Here is a 16,669-nt window from a genome sequence, read left to right as displayed (position 1 = left end):
ACTGGAGAACTTCCAAAGCAGAAAACTTTTCACAGTGTGTGTGTGTGTGTGTGTGTGTGTCTGTGTGTGTGTGTGAGAGAGAGAGATGGAGAGAGAGAGAGAGGGAGAGAGAGAGAGGTCCAGGAGAAGGGGAGAGAGAGAGAGAGAGAGAGTGGTCCAGGAGAAGGGGAGAGAGAGAGAGAGAGAGAGAGAGAGAGAGTGGTCCAGGATAAGGGAAGAGAGAGAGAGAGGTCCAGGAGAAGGGGAGAGAGAGAGAGAGAGAGAGACAGTGAGAGAGAGAGTGGTCCAGGAGAACGGGAGAGAGAGAGAGAGAGAGAGTGGTCCAGGATAAGGGAAGAGAGAGAGAGAGACAGAGAGAGAGAGAGAGATGGAGAGGTAAAGAGAGTGAGACTGACAGGGTACTTTCCCACTGCAGGGGTGTGATCAGAGATGGAGCCTACTTGTCTGGGCTTCTCATCTCTGGGTCAGTTTTAACACACCTCCTCCACGAACTGTCAACCTGGGCTACCTCCACACACACACACACACACACACACGCACACACACTATAGAAACAATCTGAACTGAATAATACACCGTGGCAAAAATGCACGAAACCCCCCGAGTGTGACTCATTATGCAATTATGCGGAGCGCAGGGACAATTCATCAAGTTCAGCCGAAAAACGCCAAGAATCACAAGCGAACACAAGAGAGAATCGGACCAGATATCAACCCTGCGGCCGCGCAGCTTAACCGCACTGCAAACAATCGAAACTGTCAAGTCCCGGTCAACAGACAGGCGGACGCCGAAGCGAACGCCCCCCTCCCCCCCCACACACACGCAACGCCGCCACGCACCACTGACCTTCTTCTCGCCGCCGTCTTTCGCGCTCCCTCGTTTCTTCCCATTGTGTTGGTCCCTCCCTCCTCCTCCTCTCCCTCCACCAGCCTTCTCCCTCCCCCCGGCGGCGCCGGCGGCCCCGAACAGCTTCTTGGCCCACTCGTCCTTCGGCGCCGTCAGCCGGCGGGGCTGCGAGGCCAGGTCGCCGGCAGGCAGCGGCGCCCGGTAGCGGTCGGCGGGGATCTTGCTCATGGGCGGAGGCAGGGTGCTGCAGTTGGCCGAGGACCAGCCGTCCGTGGACTCGGCGTAGGACTCCTGGTCACTGCTCAGGCCCGGCGGACCCAGCCCACCCCCCCCGGCTCCTCCCCCTCCCCCTCCTCCTCCTCCTCCCCCGGCCCCGCCCCCTCCCTGCTGGTGACGCCAGTCCCTCAGCACGTGGACAGGCAGCCAGCGCTGTGACGACGACGCCTCCCCACCCCCTCCTCCTCCTTTCTTCTCTCCGGCTCCTCCTCTTTTCCCCGGAGGGTAGTGGTGGGGGTGGGGGTGCCCGCCCCGAGGGTGCCTGCCAGCCGAGGGGGGGAGCTCCGGGTGAGGCAGGAGGTGGGGGGGGTCGTGGCGGTTGCCGTTCCGGGCCGCTGTAGGGGGTGGGGGAGGCGGCGGCGGCGGCAGCGGGAGGGAGAGGGTGGCGCCTGGCGGGGGGCTGTCCCAGTGCGGCGGGAGGAGGCGCGGCCCCGGGCTGTGGGCGGCGTGCCCGCCGCCGCCCAGGTCGACCAGCAGCACCCGGTTGCTCTTCTCCTCAGGCAGGAAGTTGCCGATGCCGCTGTCGCTGTTGCTGCTGGTGCTGTGGTTCTGCTGGGCGTCGTTGTCGGCGGCGTCGGCGGCGAAGGCGCGCGCCCGCACGCCCTCGATGCTCTCGCCCATGTCCCGGTACAACACCGACACGAACTGGAGCAGCGGCTGGGAGGTGGGCGGGAACTCCAGGCAGCCGGCGGTGTCCGGGTCCGGGGTGCACTCGAACCCGAACCGCCTCGCCACGCCGGCGTGCACCTGGGCGGAGGGAGGGCATTAAGCAGAGCAGTGGTTAGGGCGATTATCGTCTCACGCCGCGCGCCACGTGTCGGACATTCGCAACCCCACCTGGTGGTGACAGAGGTCGGGGTCCACGATGAACACGTGACAGGAGGTCCTCAGGCCGGCGCCCTCCTCCTCCCGCCAGTGACCGCCACGGCGGTCGTAGAGGTCGTCCGTGGCCTGCATGGTGACCAGCCCGAAGAAGCGGCGGTCGTCGGGGCAGCAGGCACTGAAGGCGAGCTTCTCGGCGGGGTAGGTGGCCAGGACCAGGCCCCGGTCGCTGCATAGGCGCACGCAGTCGTGCATCACCTGGTGGTCAACAACAACAACAACAACAACCACACCAACAACAACAACGGTGGGCTTAAAAAGCAAGAGACAAAGTGCAAAAACAACAGCTTCACAGAGAGGTAACCAAAATAAAAAAAAATCCCTCTAAAGAAATGACATATCACTTTACATCCCAAAACAAACGAAAAACAGCTCGTCAAGCGAACGGCCGGAAGACAAGTCAACCGGACAGGTCCGCCGACGGCCCCCTGTGGTGCCCCCCCTTACCTTCATCAGCACCAGGGAGTGGATCTTCTGCTCGGCCCGGAGCCGGCGCATGCTTCCCCGGATGGCCTGCAGGCTGTCGCTCTCCAGGCTGGCCCCCGTGGAGGCCAGCTCGATGGAGCCCAGGTAGCCCACCATCATGCCCACGTTCAGGATGCCTTCGCCGGACTCCAGGGCGTAGCTCTCCCCCTCCTCCTCATCCTCCTCCTCCTCCCCGCCCACCACCTCCAGCTCCTGGTCCTGGGGGTGGGGGTGGTGGAAGGCGTCCAGGAAGACGTTGTCGTCGTCGGCGCTGAGCACCCTGGCCATCTCCTCCTCCGACAGCAGGTTGGGGTGGCTGCGGGAGTGGGCGCGGCCGCCGCGGTACGGCGGGAACTCGGGCTCGGAGAGCGGGCGTGGCTTGGAGGAGGAGGAGGAGGAGGAGGAAGGCCCGCCGGCGATGGCGGCGGGGGGTCCGACGACCCGCGATTTCTCCGAGCTGCTGCTGGTGGAGGAGTGGCTGGAGTTCTCGAAGATCATGTTGAAGATCCCCCCGGACTGCATCTCCGCCACCACCTTCTCCGCCCGGTTGATGCCCAGGGTCTTGGAGTCCAGCTTGGGCTTGAACCAGCCTCCCCGGGACCCGCCCTTGTGGTGGTGCTGGTGGTGGTGGTGGTGGTGGTTGTTGTTGTTGTTGCTGATGCCGCCGCCCACGTCATGGAAGTCGCCCAGCTCCTCGTCGCTGGAGCACGAGTCCAGCGCCGCCCCGCCGCCGCCGCCTCCCCCCCCCCGGCGGTTGCCGTGGTGACGTCCGGCGCGGTGCCGCTCGCCCTCGGCGATCACCAGGTGCAGGATGCCGGTGCAGCGGCCGATGAGCTTGACCACGTCCTCGTGGGACGCCTTGGACACGTTGATGTCGTTGACGGACAGGATGTGGTCGCCGGAACGCAGGCCCATGTAGTCGGCGGGGCTGCCCTTCAGGATGCAGCTCAGGACGCAGGGGCCCTGGCCCGACAGCGTGAAGCCGTAGCCGGTCCGCCCGCGCGCCACCTCCACGCCCCGGATGCGGCCGGGGGGCGGGGCCACGGGGCCGTGGCCGCGCCTCTTAGACGACGTATCCGTCTGTCTGAACATGTCTCCGGTGTCTCTCTCTCTCTCTCTCTCCTTCTCCCTGCGAAATCGATTCAGCTCGGTCAGCGTGACTGAAATACCATGTCGGCACGCTTATTTTTGCCAAAGCAAGGACGAGGGTGCGCATCAAAACGTCTCTCCCCTTTCTCTCTTTATCCTCCTCTCTCTCTCTCTCTCTCTCTCTCTTTCCCTCCCTCTCTCTCAGGGGGCTGTCAGGTCGTTCTGAGAAGCCGAGCCGGGGGACTGAATGTGTCGGGAGGGTGCGAGCGCGGCCTCAGCTTCGACACGACACCGCCGCCATCCTGGTGTTACTCTCTCGCTACGTTCGCCGGCGCCAGAGCAACCTGCAGGACAAGACGACACACATCAGACGAGCGACAGGGGAACCCGTCATAATAAGCATACTGGATCTGTTCACACGCCACATCCCACACAGCTTACATTTCAGTTCGTCAACATGCAGGCCTAATTCATTAAAGTTCTGAAGAACGACAAAAAAGTCACAAAAACACAAAATAGAAAAGGGATAGTGAAAGTAGAAAGTGTGCAGAGCACACAGTGCTCTGTTCAAGCACATGCACCAGGCCACACCTGAAATGGGGTGGGGTTTAGAGACGTGTCATCCAATAGGAGGTAAGGTTTCAAAACTGACACCTTTGCACACAGGTGAGAGGCGGGAGAGACAGTTGCATAGCAACAACAAGAGCTTCTCTCTCTCTCTCTCTCTCTCTCTCTCGAATTAGACTTAATAAAAGCTATCACAAATCATATTTCCCAGCACTGAAAACGACAAATTGAGCTGCTAGCATAACTGCTAATGCTGTCTTAGCTATTTGTCTTCAGTAAAATCTTAAACTACAACGAGTTCGCTTATAGCGACAACCATACTAGCGTTTAGCTGTTCCGTTAGAAATGAAATTAAACAGATAGCAGTCTTTCTGTTTAAAATGTCTCGTAGGAATGTACTAACTTTTCCTTTATTGTCCCAAACCGCTGGTCGAAAATCATCCCGAAAGCGCACTCAACCGTGCTTAACTGACAGTCCCGCCCTCTATTTCCTCAACGCAGGAATTTCAACACGTTGCCATGACAACGATAGTGTACACATAACTTAAGTGTACTGTCATTGGCCTGTATAGCTGTCAGTCATATAATGAACAGCTCGCCGAAGGAAAAAAATCTGAAAGTTTGATTGAGAATTGTAGTAGTAACAAAGTAGCTGCAACAATGTTCCACAGGTTCCTAAAGTTCCAATATAATACTGTGGTAACAAAGTGTCGTGCACTCATGTGTGATGTGCATTATATTCACAGAGAGAACATAAATCGCCTGAATGTGTCGATGACTAATTTCCTAGGCGATAAAGAAGAGCTGCCTAACGGTTTTTGTGGGGAGATCATGGCTAAGAAAAAGGCGCAGCCTGCTTGTCTGATTCCCCTGCCAGCTGGAAAATGTATGATCTAGTCTAGTTTAGGCTTTGACGTTATTTTATAGCCTAACCTAGCTGGTTCAATTCTCTCTGCGACATAATGCACGAAATTGGTGGTGCTGGTCGGTGAACGAATTTCCAACTACTAAGTCAACTTACTGTGTTGCACCCGTTATCTCAAGTCAAGAATGTAGTCTCGTTATTGGAAAAGCTTACTGTTTAATATTGTCCGATGATGCTCAGTCCGATCCCATTGTTAGTACACACCGCGGATAAGTAAACAAAGGGAAAAGACTACAACCATCTGGTAAGGAGAGGGAGGTGTGCGAATCTTGGGAAGGAGGAGGGAGCAATGGTCACATGACGTGATGGACAGTTTAAACAGTTTTGCATTAACCTGCTTGCAACTTTCCAAAAAGAAGGAAAAGTAATTTAATTGCCTCTTTTACATTTTGCTGAGAAACTCTCTAAGCGAAATCCACAGTCTGGATCCTCTCGATTCCAGCCTAGGGGGAATTGTCGGGAGGGGCGCAGGTGCTCTCTCCAAGATGTGGTGGTTTGGGGGAGGTGACCAGACTCCGCAGGCAGATTACCGAGGTCATGGGAAGCATCTTGTCTGAACTGAGAATTATGGCCAGCTAAACACTTTGCTCCATATGCTTCTTTGCTGTTCTTGCAAAAGTCTATTTCTAAATAGGTTTCACGATTTACATGGAATTGCCCTTAGGCATGTCTTCTAGGCCACATACACATTCCATAAACTTGATTTGACCTAATTATCAAAAAAGGTATAATCGTAATCGAGTAAATAGTGTAATCCCTTGATTTCATTAAGATTTAGCCTAATTCATCTTGGTGCATGGTAGCATATTACCCTATGGTGTCAGAGCTGCCATAAATGTTTTGTCTAAAAGTCCCCTTTCAGACCACCCTCAGTACCACATCAGATTAATACCCGTATCTCAAAAACAAGACCCGTTTTAAAAGAGGGGGGCATGTACATTTTATTGAATGAGGCAGATGAAATACTTTTGAGTCTGCATTGTCTGGCCAACTCAGTAGTTTCATACCATTCTGTGTAGAATCCTATTATTGGCCAGCCTACTTGTGTACTGAGCTTCCCATGCGCAGTACCATGAGACATATGGAGGCAGTTGATCTCTTTGATAATCCCTAATCACGCGAAAGACACTGAACTGGAACGACACTGTCAATCTGTGGTCAGAGCAATAGGATGAGTGATAAAAAATGCAGGTTGAGATCAAAGGGACCTATATCCATCACTTCACTATATCCATCCCAATTCACATCCACTCAAAAATCACATGACTCATCTTATATCCTAGAGGGCAGCACGCAGCCTGCTGCTGTACTGTTATACATCAATGTCAGGACGTCTGCAAATCTTGTGATGAAGTATCCTGGCTGTCCTGACCCTCTCTGGTCATCTGCCTAGCCTGACTGCTCCTCCCACTCAGCTCTGGGGGGCAGTGGCGGTTCTACGGGGTGGCACGGGGTGACAGCTACCACCTCAGAAAAATGCCTTGCCACCCCAGTTGCCACCCTAACTGTAGGCAATGAATCTATTAATAATATTTTTATGTTGATTATAAATGTTGGTGATATTTCTCCGTAGTTCATGTAAATGTTTTACAGGGAGGCAGGGAGGATTAGGATGGCCTCAGGTTGTCACTCCGAGGACCATTCTAACATCTACAGAGGATAACTGGTGGAAGGGAACACTTCCAACGACGATATGTGTCTTTATATCCTAACCAAATAGAAATTAACTATTTTCAACAAAACTATATGCAGACCAACGTGAATTAGAGGTGTGAAGGATTCTAATGTTCTAGTGGAGGCCACAGACACGGGGTTCCATGTTTGCAATAAGAATGGAATGAGAGTCATTCCATGGTTTTATCATGGCCTCTCATTAGAGCCACATTAGACAGCCACCATGAACACATTGGACTTACATGGTGTGTTTCAAGTAGTGGGTATTATTGAGAAAGCGCGCAGACACAAGCAATAATCATGCAGCAGTGTGTGTGGTGTGGTGTGCTTACTGTTCATATCTGAAGTTAAAAAAGAAAAAAAAAAACATTAAACATTTTATTTGAAGAGCAATGAATACTGTAAATATCTCGATACATTTCAAAAGACATAACAAAATAGAAAGAAACCATTTTCAACTGTTTATTAATTTCTATAACTTTGCATGTCCAAGCAATTTATGATGTTAAAATATTGCCAATAAATTAAATACACAATGTGATAGGCTTATGTTCATCTTCCTTGTAGACCAACATGAAGAAAGAGGTGCGAGGGATTCAGATGTTCTAGTGGGGGCTCCAGGTTCCATGTTTGCAATTAGAACGGAATGAGACTGTTTTAATTCCATGGTTCTATCATTGCCTCACAAAACTGTGCATGAGAACCACATGGGCAGAGCGATAGCATCTGCTTCAACACATCAAACCAGGTCGTGGAGTGTGTGTGTGTGTTTTGTTATAGCCGTGCACTAACGTGCTGTTTAAGTAATCATCAAGGCATAGCTCAGCTGTTTTGGAGGGTAGTACAGTAGATCTGGGCTGGAACAAACGCTTGCAGCTCTCAAGAGCCAACGTTGGAGAGTTGCGTAGGTGTGGGATGACGACGTTGGTCCCCTAAGCATTGATACTGTAGGTCGGTTTCTTTAAAACCTAAAAAATGGACCAAAACAGGAAGAACTAGAGGAGAGGGAAAGAAAAAAGTCCCGAGGTCTTCAGGAAAGCTGTGTTAAACTCATCAAACCTCACCCCCTGCCCCAGCCACTCCCACCTCAAATCCCACAGAGAATTCTGGGTAAGTGTATGACCTCAACAGGGGGCCTATGGACAGTGTGTTACTTTGTGTGTCTGACAGAAAACAGATGAAAAGAAGAAACTCAAAAACAAAAAAAGTGTAGTCTCAAGGACACCAAATGTCCCATTGAATTACGAAACATTCAAGGACGTCGCCAACAACACATCTCTTTAAACAACACTAAAATCTGGTCGGCTTTTGGCAGATTCAACATTGAATTGAATAGCTGATCATGAGGGGAGTACAACTAAATCTTAATTATCTGTCAGAACCTTGTCTAATACAGTGTGTGAACATTGCTGTTTTGGTAGACATTGCATCGGAATTTCCATCCACGTTTTTGTCATTATGATCTTAAAAAACAGCCACAGATGTACCAAAGCGACTGGGGACTTAATTTATTGTGTGAATACATCACTTTGACTGGTGACCAAGACCAAACAATCTCTTACTGTACTGTACATCGCCTTCTGTGTGTGGGAATGAGGTAATGCACAAAACCATGGTAGTCTCATGCAGAACACGTTGACACAGAAACAAGAAGGTCATTTCCATTGACGTGAGAAGGAACTTCCAAGTTTTTAAGTGCTAGATACTCAACATGATTGACTTGACACATGAATGGGCGACATCTGCAAGACTTCAGAAACTGGGACAGCGGACGAATACACATTTTTAAAGCTCAGAAGTGAAATAATTAGAGGAGCCGACTACAGGACTGTTCCGTTGCAGGGCGCCGAGCCCTCTGCCTCCTCCTGCCTGGTGATTTGTCAAAGCTGCTGTCGGGTCGCTACAGTCGCAAACGACATTCCCTTTGGATTTACGTTACTCCTCCTCCTCTCGCCATCGTCACAACCACCGCCGGAATCGTCCTGACGACTGTTACCATAGAGATACAGTACAGGGGGCTAGGTACAGGAAAGAGTGTGAGACACGGGCATGCATGTGTGTGAACACAGGAGGACATTATTCAGTCTTTGTCTAAGGCAACGTCTATGTACAGAGTCAGGAAACCGACCGAGCTCTTGGGCATCCCCAGGGTCAAAGGTCAAGACTCGAGGGGGGTCCCTGTCTAGAAAATGGAATCATGTGGGCCTAAAGCTTCATTCACATAGGTTCAGTGCGTGCGTGCGTGTGTTCGAGAGACACTCGGCAAAAAAACATCGACCCGCCATGTCAGCGTCACCTGTGTAGGTTTCTTCATCTCACACGTCTTTACAAGTTTCATGCAACCTATGACGTTATGGTTTCATTACAATTATAGGCATGGACTCTTTTTACATGATTATATCAAGATAACTCCATTAAAACATGACCGGCCATTACTTCCAGTCCTTACAAGAAGAAGAATTAATCACATGGTACATCCTGAGAATTAAAAACAACAAAAACAACAATGGACAGTCGGACAGTCAGGGTTATGGTGCTCGGGGGAATCATAGGAGGCGTGGCCTAGACGGAGGAGGACTGGACAGACTACATGCGTCCAAGGGGCGACCAGGGAGCCAATCACGCCGCCCCCGCTTGTTTCAGACAGCTTGCGCGCCACCGTTACACCAATGTTACACCAATGTTGCACCTCCCTGTGTAACGTATTTGGCGTCACTCATTTGCTCACGCTTCTCATCACGCTATAAATGGTGCACACACAAGTGCAAAGCCATTGGGGCGGGGGGGCATATTCTGATGGGGAGGCATAAAGAGATGGAACACCCCGTCTCAGGTGAACGTCCTGAAGCTTGAGATGTGCGATGTCGTCCTCCGTCGCCTGCTACGCTGGACCCCTCCGCACAGACAGAGAGAGAGAGACAGGAACCGTAGCAACATGCCTACAGTGAGACGCCAACACCCCGTCCGTCCACGGGGGCAACGATGCAATCGCAGCTTTTTTTCCCTCCTTTTTCTTAAAGGCGCTGAAATTACTATGGCTGTTAGTGATCCTTTAACTCTGAAAGATACGTAAAACCTCTCTCTCTCCCTTCCTCTCTCTCTCTCTCCGTGTCATCTAGGAGTTGGAGAGCGAACGAGAGAGTGAATTAAAAACAAGAGGAAATACTACAAAGATAGATACTGTAGATGACTACTGACGACAGCGAGCAGGCATATCTAGACTAACGCATATCTAGACTAACGCTACGTCTCCAGCCTGTCAGTTTCAAGCATTACTCTGCCATCTGTAACAAAACGCACTGAAAAATAGAAGTATTGAACTTTAAATACAGTAAATACTTTATATTTTCTTTTCTCCGTATAACGTCACACAAGTCTCAAGCAAGTCCTCACAGGAAAATATACAAATCCAGTTTTTCTTTCTCTCTCCTTATATGATTAATATTATTTTCTTTGTTCATCAAGGTGCTGGAGGAAGTCCGTTCGCGCGGACTTGTGTCGTCTCCCGTCGGAAGGGGGCGGGCCCGTGGAGGGGGGGGGGGGTGGGGGGGCTGTGAGTGGAACCGTTCCTAGCATTCGGGGGGACCAGTGTTACTTCATAGTGCTTAATGCCGGTTCCTCGCTTCCTGTCTGGCGGAGGGAGAGTGCGGGGGTCAGTGTCGACCTATTGTGCGCTCTAAAATGGCTTCCTTTCCGTTGTCCCTTCGCCTCCGTGCGTTCGCTGACGGGTGAAAGGACGGGACGGGGCGGCCATGTTGCTTTCACCTGTCGAGCGACGTTGAGATCGGTTGAGAGGAGGGACGAGGGGACGAGGGACAGGTTGGAACCGGTCATGCAGGACCTCTCTATCCACCCGTCTAGTGACTCACATCGCTCATCCTCTGTCTTCCCTCTATAGTAGTGTCTAGGTGCTCTCTCTCTCTCTCTCTCTCTCTCCATCCTCCTCGCCTTTCTCTCCACCCACCATCTGTCTTCCTCTTCCCTTGTGCAATCTCGCTTTCTATCCATCTCTCTCTACCCTTCCCTCTCTCTCTCCCCCCCCCTCCCTCCCTCCCTCCCTCCCTCCCTCTCTCTCTCTCCTCCTCCTCTCAGAGGGAGGTGTCCTGGTGGATGGCGTGCAGGCAGCTCAGCAGCCGGTGGTAGGGGCTGCCGGGGACGGCCACCGTCTCGAAGACGGACTGGAAGGCGCGGCGGTCCAGCTCCTCGTCGATCTGGTGGCGGTAGAAGTCCATGGCGGCCAGGCAGAACAGGCTGACGTCCACCGCCTCGTTCTTCCCCACGCGGCTGATCACGTGAGGGAGGCTGGCGGGAGGGAAGGGGGGGTTAAGGGCGGAAACGGGCGACTGCGGAGAGCCGGCGCTGCTGGAGTCGTGGACACACACACACACAAACACACACACACACCTAAATTCCTAAAAAAAAAGGATACAGCGCAGAGATCCACTGGGAGGTGGAGGCGGAGACGAAGAAGCAGGAGAGAGACCACATGGCCATGGCCACGGGCGTCCGCTGGGTGAAGTTGGACAGAGACAGCAGCACCCAGTCACGGACCATCGACGACTGACCTGTAGCGTGCAGCGTCTGGAACACCTGGAGAGAGAGACGGAGAGAGCAGAGAGAGAGAGAGGGAGAGAGAGAGAGAGGGAGGGAGAGAGAGAGGGAGGGAGAGAGAGAGAGGGAGGGAGAGAATGGAGAGAGAGAGAGAGAGGGAGGGAGAGAATAGAGAGAAAGGGAAGAAGGGAGGGAGGGAGAGAGAGAGAGAGGGAAGGAGGGAGGGAGAGAGAGAGAGGGAGGAGAGAGGGAGAGAGAGAGAGAGAGAGGTTGAATTTACGAGTTGATTTTACGAGTTAGGCAACGCCAGCCAAATGGACTAGGACAGAATGTAATTATGTTGAGTAATAACACACGACGCTGGCACGACATATCGCCAATACATTCTAGAGATACAATGCTTCAATCCCTGTTGACAGCAGCTAAGCATTCGTCATGTTAGGCGGAACGTGGGATTCCTTGGAGGAGAAAACAGGGTGTTGTTCCCCTGTTTGCTGTTTATCTGCCGCGGCCAACTCTACACTTTGTGGTCGCCATGCCAACTTGCTACAAACAACCTGTTTTTTTTTGCACGTCCAGAAAAACAAAAGGGGCGTCGTCTAAAGTAGCCAGGCAACTTGTCTTTAAACGGGTTTGAATTGAAATTCGATTCAGGTTTTGTGAGTTTTGTGTTGAGCGAACAGGACAGGATACATGCTAATGACCGAATTTAGGCCGTGCTACTGGATGATGATGATGGTGTGTGTGTGTGTGTGTGTGTAAATCCGTGGCGCACAAAGTGTTCCATGAGCAGTGTCCCCCCCCCCCCCCCCCCCACACACAGACACACACACTGACCTTGTAGACCACGGTGGCCATGAACTGCGGGTAAGGCTGCTGGTTGGACAGGAACTCGCCGATGACCTTGTTCATGACGTCCTGCGGGGGGAAGAAGTCGTCCAGGAACTGGGGCAGGATCCTGGCCACCACCCGCGCCTCGCTGGGGAAGCCCTTACGGATCCTGGGGGGGCGGAGAGAGAGGCAGGGCGGGGCAAACCGAGGGCGGGAATAGTGAATAGAGGCGGGACACATTCCACATATGATGTGCGTTGGAGGCAGCGGCCCAGAGTGCTGTTGTGTAAAGCACTTATGGCTGGTGTGGCTGGGACAGATGTGAGGCGTGTGTGTGCGTGCGTAAGTGAAAACGGGCGTGGCTTCCGTACCTGTCGAAGAGAACGGACACCCTCTCCATGGCGACGATGACCGACTCGCTGTCGGGGGCCTGGGGGTCCGCGTCGGCGGGGCGGCCGGGGCTGGCCTTCTCCTTGCCTGAGGAGAAACCAACAGGACCAGCGGTGACCGCCGGCGCCTCGCCAACGCCAACGTGCGGGCCCTGACCCCTAACCTCTGTGACCTCTGAGCCCGACGCAACCACCGCTGGGAGGACGAGAGTGTGACCGCGGTTAAACCAGGAGTAGTGGTTAAAGGGTTCAAAACTGGGGTGGGGGGGGTCGGTAGGGGGAATTACATTGTGTGGAGAGAGTTAAATAGTTAAATAGGCAGTTAAATGACTGTTTGTGTTAAATATCATCAGATAACATCAGTGTATAAAAGTTGTATTGAATTGAATGGTGAGCTGGACAAGGCAACAGGGCTTGCTCCTGTCCATGAAGGAGGTAGTTTGTTAGCATGTTAGCGGTTAGCTCACTGGGCGTGGGGGGGACGTGACATGGGGGGGGGGGGGCAGGCAACGGTAGCTAGCTAGCATTAGTAGGGTATGGCGTGGAGGCCGTAGAGGTTGGTTATATAGTACATGCAAGTGTGAGCTACCTTAAGCTATTTAATACGTCTTGCTTGTGGAACATGCCGATATTTCTGTATGCTGTTTGCTATGTACATGCAGGGGTACTGCTACCTGAGTCTTCGACGGGCTACCTTAGAGTAACGATTCAAATAACTAATAGATATTCACAGTACAATACTATATAGGTAGTTTTCCTTCATGTGGTACAGTGCAAGCTATGGCTGAAACTGTGTGGGCTAATATCAAAGTGTTATATGAGCATGTGCACTCCTTGTGCGCTAGTTAGCATCATTATACTAACATAGAACTATGGCGGTAGCTGTTATTTTAGCGCCAGAAAATGTGCCGAGAAGAGCGTCAGGCGTTTTACCAGTGGGCATGCAGGTGGTAGTCAGCTAGCTAGTGAGTCTCATCCAAGTCTTAGTTGACATGCCAGCGTTAGTACTTAAACAACAGGGCGTTCCCATCGCTATGTTACGCAGACATGCAGGCCAACAACAGCGCGTCACATTGAACTACAACGGCGTGCCACACGGAAACTACGAAGGTGCGCCATCTTGAACTACGACAGGAAGCAGTGGCGGCGGCGCTGGCGGGAGGTCTTACCGGTGTACATGCAGGTGAGCATGAGTCCCAGCGCCGCCATGGCCCGGTGGGGGCTGGGCATGTTGACCCGGTCCACGCTGAGCTTGACCAGCGCCTCGCCGTCCAGCCGGGACAGCTGCTCGGACAGCAGCAGGCGCTCCAGACCCCTCAGCACGCAGTGGTAGATGACCGACGGGGTGGACTCCTCGCTGGACGATACCATCACGCCACATGTCTGGGGGGGGGGGTTAGGAAAGAGAGAGATAAGACACACATGCATACTCTCTCTCTCTTTCACACACACACACACACACACACACACACACACACACACACACACGCACACACACACAGAGGACCCAGACCTGGATGACTCCAGCGGTGAACTCTGCTCCGACGTCCAGAGGGTAGTTCTCCATCATGTAGAAGGCCACGGCACACATCACCAACACATGCTGCTGGTTATGCAGGTTCACACAGCTACGGAAGACACACACACACGCACACACTAGTTAGTATGCTTGCAAGGCACACAGCTCGCTCAGGGACAAGAGTGAAAAGCTGAGTCTGTGGTTATAAAAAAGGAGAGAGCTCCACCTAGTGGCAGAACATTGCACCCACACTCATCGCTCCAACATCTCACACATTAATGAACATTTCTCTCCATCTGCGTCTGTCTAAATTGAGTGTGGTCTATTGTCCACCCTGTACAACTGTAGCTAGCTAGCTAGCCTGCTAAGGTTAGCCAAAACAAGCTATCAGTCACACGGGACTTGCTAAACAGAAATGGTCTGCCAGCCGTGATGCTAATTTTCACTATGTTCTTCTCCATTCACTCATGGGCTTTTGCCAAATGACCACCATTGATTTGGGACTTAGGCTCAGGAGCAAAATACATTTCCCTATTCTCTGAGGCACCCAGCTCCGATACCCGGATCTCTGGTTCTGGGCGAGGTGACGGGTTTATAATGGCCAGAATGGCATATTACTGATTGTGTGCTCCAACAGGTATCAGAACTAAGTCTTGATAATGAGGCTGAACTTTAGGGCCGATCTGTGATGATTTAATGATGTAACCGCATAAAGGGGACCGCTGTGAGGTCTGACAGTTCACAGCCAGAGTGACATTTAAATCTAGTTCAGGGGACACGGAGACAACGGGAGTCCCAATGGTGTGTGTGTGTGGGTGTGTGTGTGTTTGTGTGTACATGCAACTGTGTATGTGTGGGGGGGGGGGGGATTGTGTGGGTGTACATGCAACTGTATGTGTGTATACCTGCAACTGTGTGTGTGTGTGTGTATACATGCAACTGTGTGTGTGTGTATGCATGCAACTGTGTATGTGTGTGTGTGTGTGGGGGGCGGTTGAGGGGGTTGTGTGTGTGTACATGCAACTGTGTGTGTGTGTATACCTGCAACTGTGTGTGTGTGAGGATGTGTGTGTGCGTGCGTGCGTACTCACTGTGCGATGGCCCTGAGGTTGGACAGCAGGTAGTCGGACACGGTGGGTATGAGCAGCCTGGCGGTGTCGTCCAGCAGGTCACACTCCAGGACGTAGAGCAGGCCGTGCAGCGCGCCCATGCGGCTGGGCAGGTGGGTGCTGCGCAGGGTGGTCTCCAGCAGCCGGCACACGGGCTCGGCGATCGCCTTGTCCTGAGGACGCGCGCACACACACACACACGCACACACACGCACACACACACACACACACACACACACGCGCACGCACGCGCGCACGCAAGAAGGAACGAGCACACATGCACAGAATGTGATTTAGATTTAGAGACAGAGGAGAAATTCAGACTCAATGCTGTAGTAACTCGCTTCTCACACACACACGCACCTCACCACACACACACTCCTCACCACACACACACACACTCCCCGGGCCTCACCATGCCCAGCACGGCGGCGGCCTTGCAGACGGCCGGTACCAGGTACTGGTTGAGGATCTCGTCCTCGGCGGGGTGGACCTTCTGCAGCTCCAGCAGCGTGGAGAACATCATGTCAAACTGGTTCCTCTCCGTGAACAGGTCCGACACCGCCAACAACTAGAGGAGGAGAGATGGGGGAGGGAGAGTGAGAGAGAGAGGAGGGGGGGGAGAGTAGGACATGAAGAGAGAGAGAGAGAGAGGGAGGGAGAGAGACGGAGAGACGTTCACTGTAAATGGATGTCTGGCTGCAGGTATAAACTTTGTGTCTTCTTCATGCACTTAAATATGCCTTCAAAATGAATGAATGAATGAATGAATGAATGAATGAATGAATGAATGAATGTCCTTACCGAGCGGACCACCTCGCTGATGAGCACAACGGGGGTCCTCCTGTTGCTAGGGGAACCAGGGATGAGCCACTGGCTGTAGAGCTCCAACAGGAACTGAGAGCAGGAGTGGATGTCCACACCGGCACGGTGCTTCCTGTAGGAGGGGAGAGAGAGAGAGAGAGAGAGAGGGGGAGGGGGAGAGAGAGAGAGAGAGAGAGAGAGAGAGAGAGGGGGAGGGGGAGAGAGAGAGAGAGAGAGAGAGAGAGAGAGAGAGAGGGGGAGAGAGAGAGAGAGAGAGAGGGAGAGAGAGAGAGAGAGGGGGAGAGAGAGAGAGAGAGAGAGAGAGAGTGTGTTAGTGTGTGCGTGACTGTTCTGTTCGTGGGGTATCCAAAGATAAGAGAGAGCTGTTAATATACTGTACACTGGAGTGTGTACTGTATGTTCTTGTGTGTGTGTGTGTGTGTGTGTATACGTGATTTGTCTGTGTGGGGTATCTACAGATAAGATAGAGCTGTTTATATACTGTACACTGGAGTGTGTATGTTCTTGTGTGTGTGTGTGTGTGTGTGTGTGTACGTGACTTGTCTGTCTATGTGGCATCTACAGCTAAGAGAGAGCTGTTTATATGCTGTACTGGCGTGCGTGTGTGTGTTTGTGCGTGCGTGTGTGTGCGCATCTGACCTGGAGTTGATGGGGGAGGTGGGTGGGGAGGCGGGGCCGGGGGCGTCGGCCTCCTCGTCCTCGTCCTCGCCCCACTCCTCCT

General features: G+C 52.7%; 2 protein-coding genes across 2 annotated transcripts in view; both read right to left on the bottom strand.

The window, feature by feature from the left end:
* rgs12b (regulator of G protein signaling 12b) overlaps positions 1 to 3,561 on the bottom strand; it is a gene marked incomplete at both ends in the record, with an annotated part of 42,239 nt that extends 38,678 nt beyond the window's left edge. Inside the window, 4 exons of the mRNA XM_084454659.1 lie at positions 847 to 1,164; positions 1,207 to 1,869; positions 1,960 to 2,202; positions 2,452 to 3,561. Coding sequence (XP_084310785.1) covers positions 847 to 1,164; positions 1,207 to 1,869; positions 1,960 to 2,202; positions 2,452 to 3,561 — 2,334 coding nt within the window. The remainder of the gene's footprint in view (positions 1 to 846; positions 1,165 to 1,206; positions 1,870 to 1,959; positions 2,203 to 2,451) is intronic.
* Positions 3,562 to 10,812: 7,251 nt separating this feature from the next.
* Positions 10,813 to 16,669, bottom strand: part of htt (huntingtin) — a gene marked incomplete at its 3' end in the record, with an annotated part of 41,380 nt that continues 35,523 nt past the window's right edge. The window contains exons 58-67 of the mRNA XM_084454730.1: positions 16,588 to 16,669; positions 15,928 to 16,060; positions 15,539 to 15,694; positions 15,106 to 15,296; positions 14,009 to 14,123; positions 13,665 to 13,878; positions 12,478 to 12,691; positions 12,113 to 12,275; positions 11,154 to 11,314; positions 10,813 to 11,026 (exon numbers count right to left, since the gene is read on the bottom strand). The exon at positions 16,588 to 16,669 is cut by the window's right edge and continues 138 nt beyond it. Coding sequence (XP_084310856.1) covers positions 10,813 to 11,026; positions 11,154 to 11,314; positions 12,113 to 12,275; positions 12,478 to 12,691; positions 13,665 to 13,878; positions 14,009 to 14,123; positions 15,106 to 15,296; positions 15,539 to 15,694; positions 15,928 to 16,060; positions 16,588 to 16,669 — 1,643 coding nt within the window. The remainder of the gene's footprint in view (positions 11,027 to 11,153; positions 11,315 to 12,112; positions 12,276 to 12,477; positions 12,692 to 13,664; positions 13,879 to 14,008; positions 14,124 to 15,105; positions 15,297 to 15,538; positions 15,695 to 15,927; positions 16,061 to 16,587) is intronic.

The sequence above is a fragment of the Borostomias antarcticus genome (genome assembly GCF_949987555.1).
Source record: "Borostomias antarcticus genome assembly, chromosome: 20".
Taxonomy (NCBI): Eukaryota; Metazoa; Chordata; class Actinopteri; order Stomiiformes; family Stomiidae; genus Borostomias; species Borostomias antarcticus.
The sequence above is the reverse complement of the archived record's forward strand: the minus strand, read 5'-3'. Positions and strand labels throughout refer to the sequence as shown.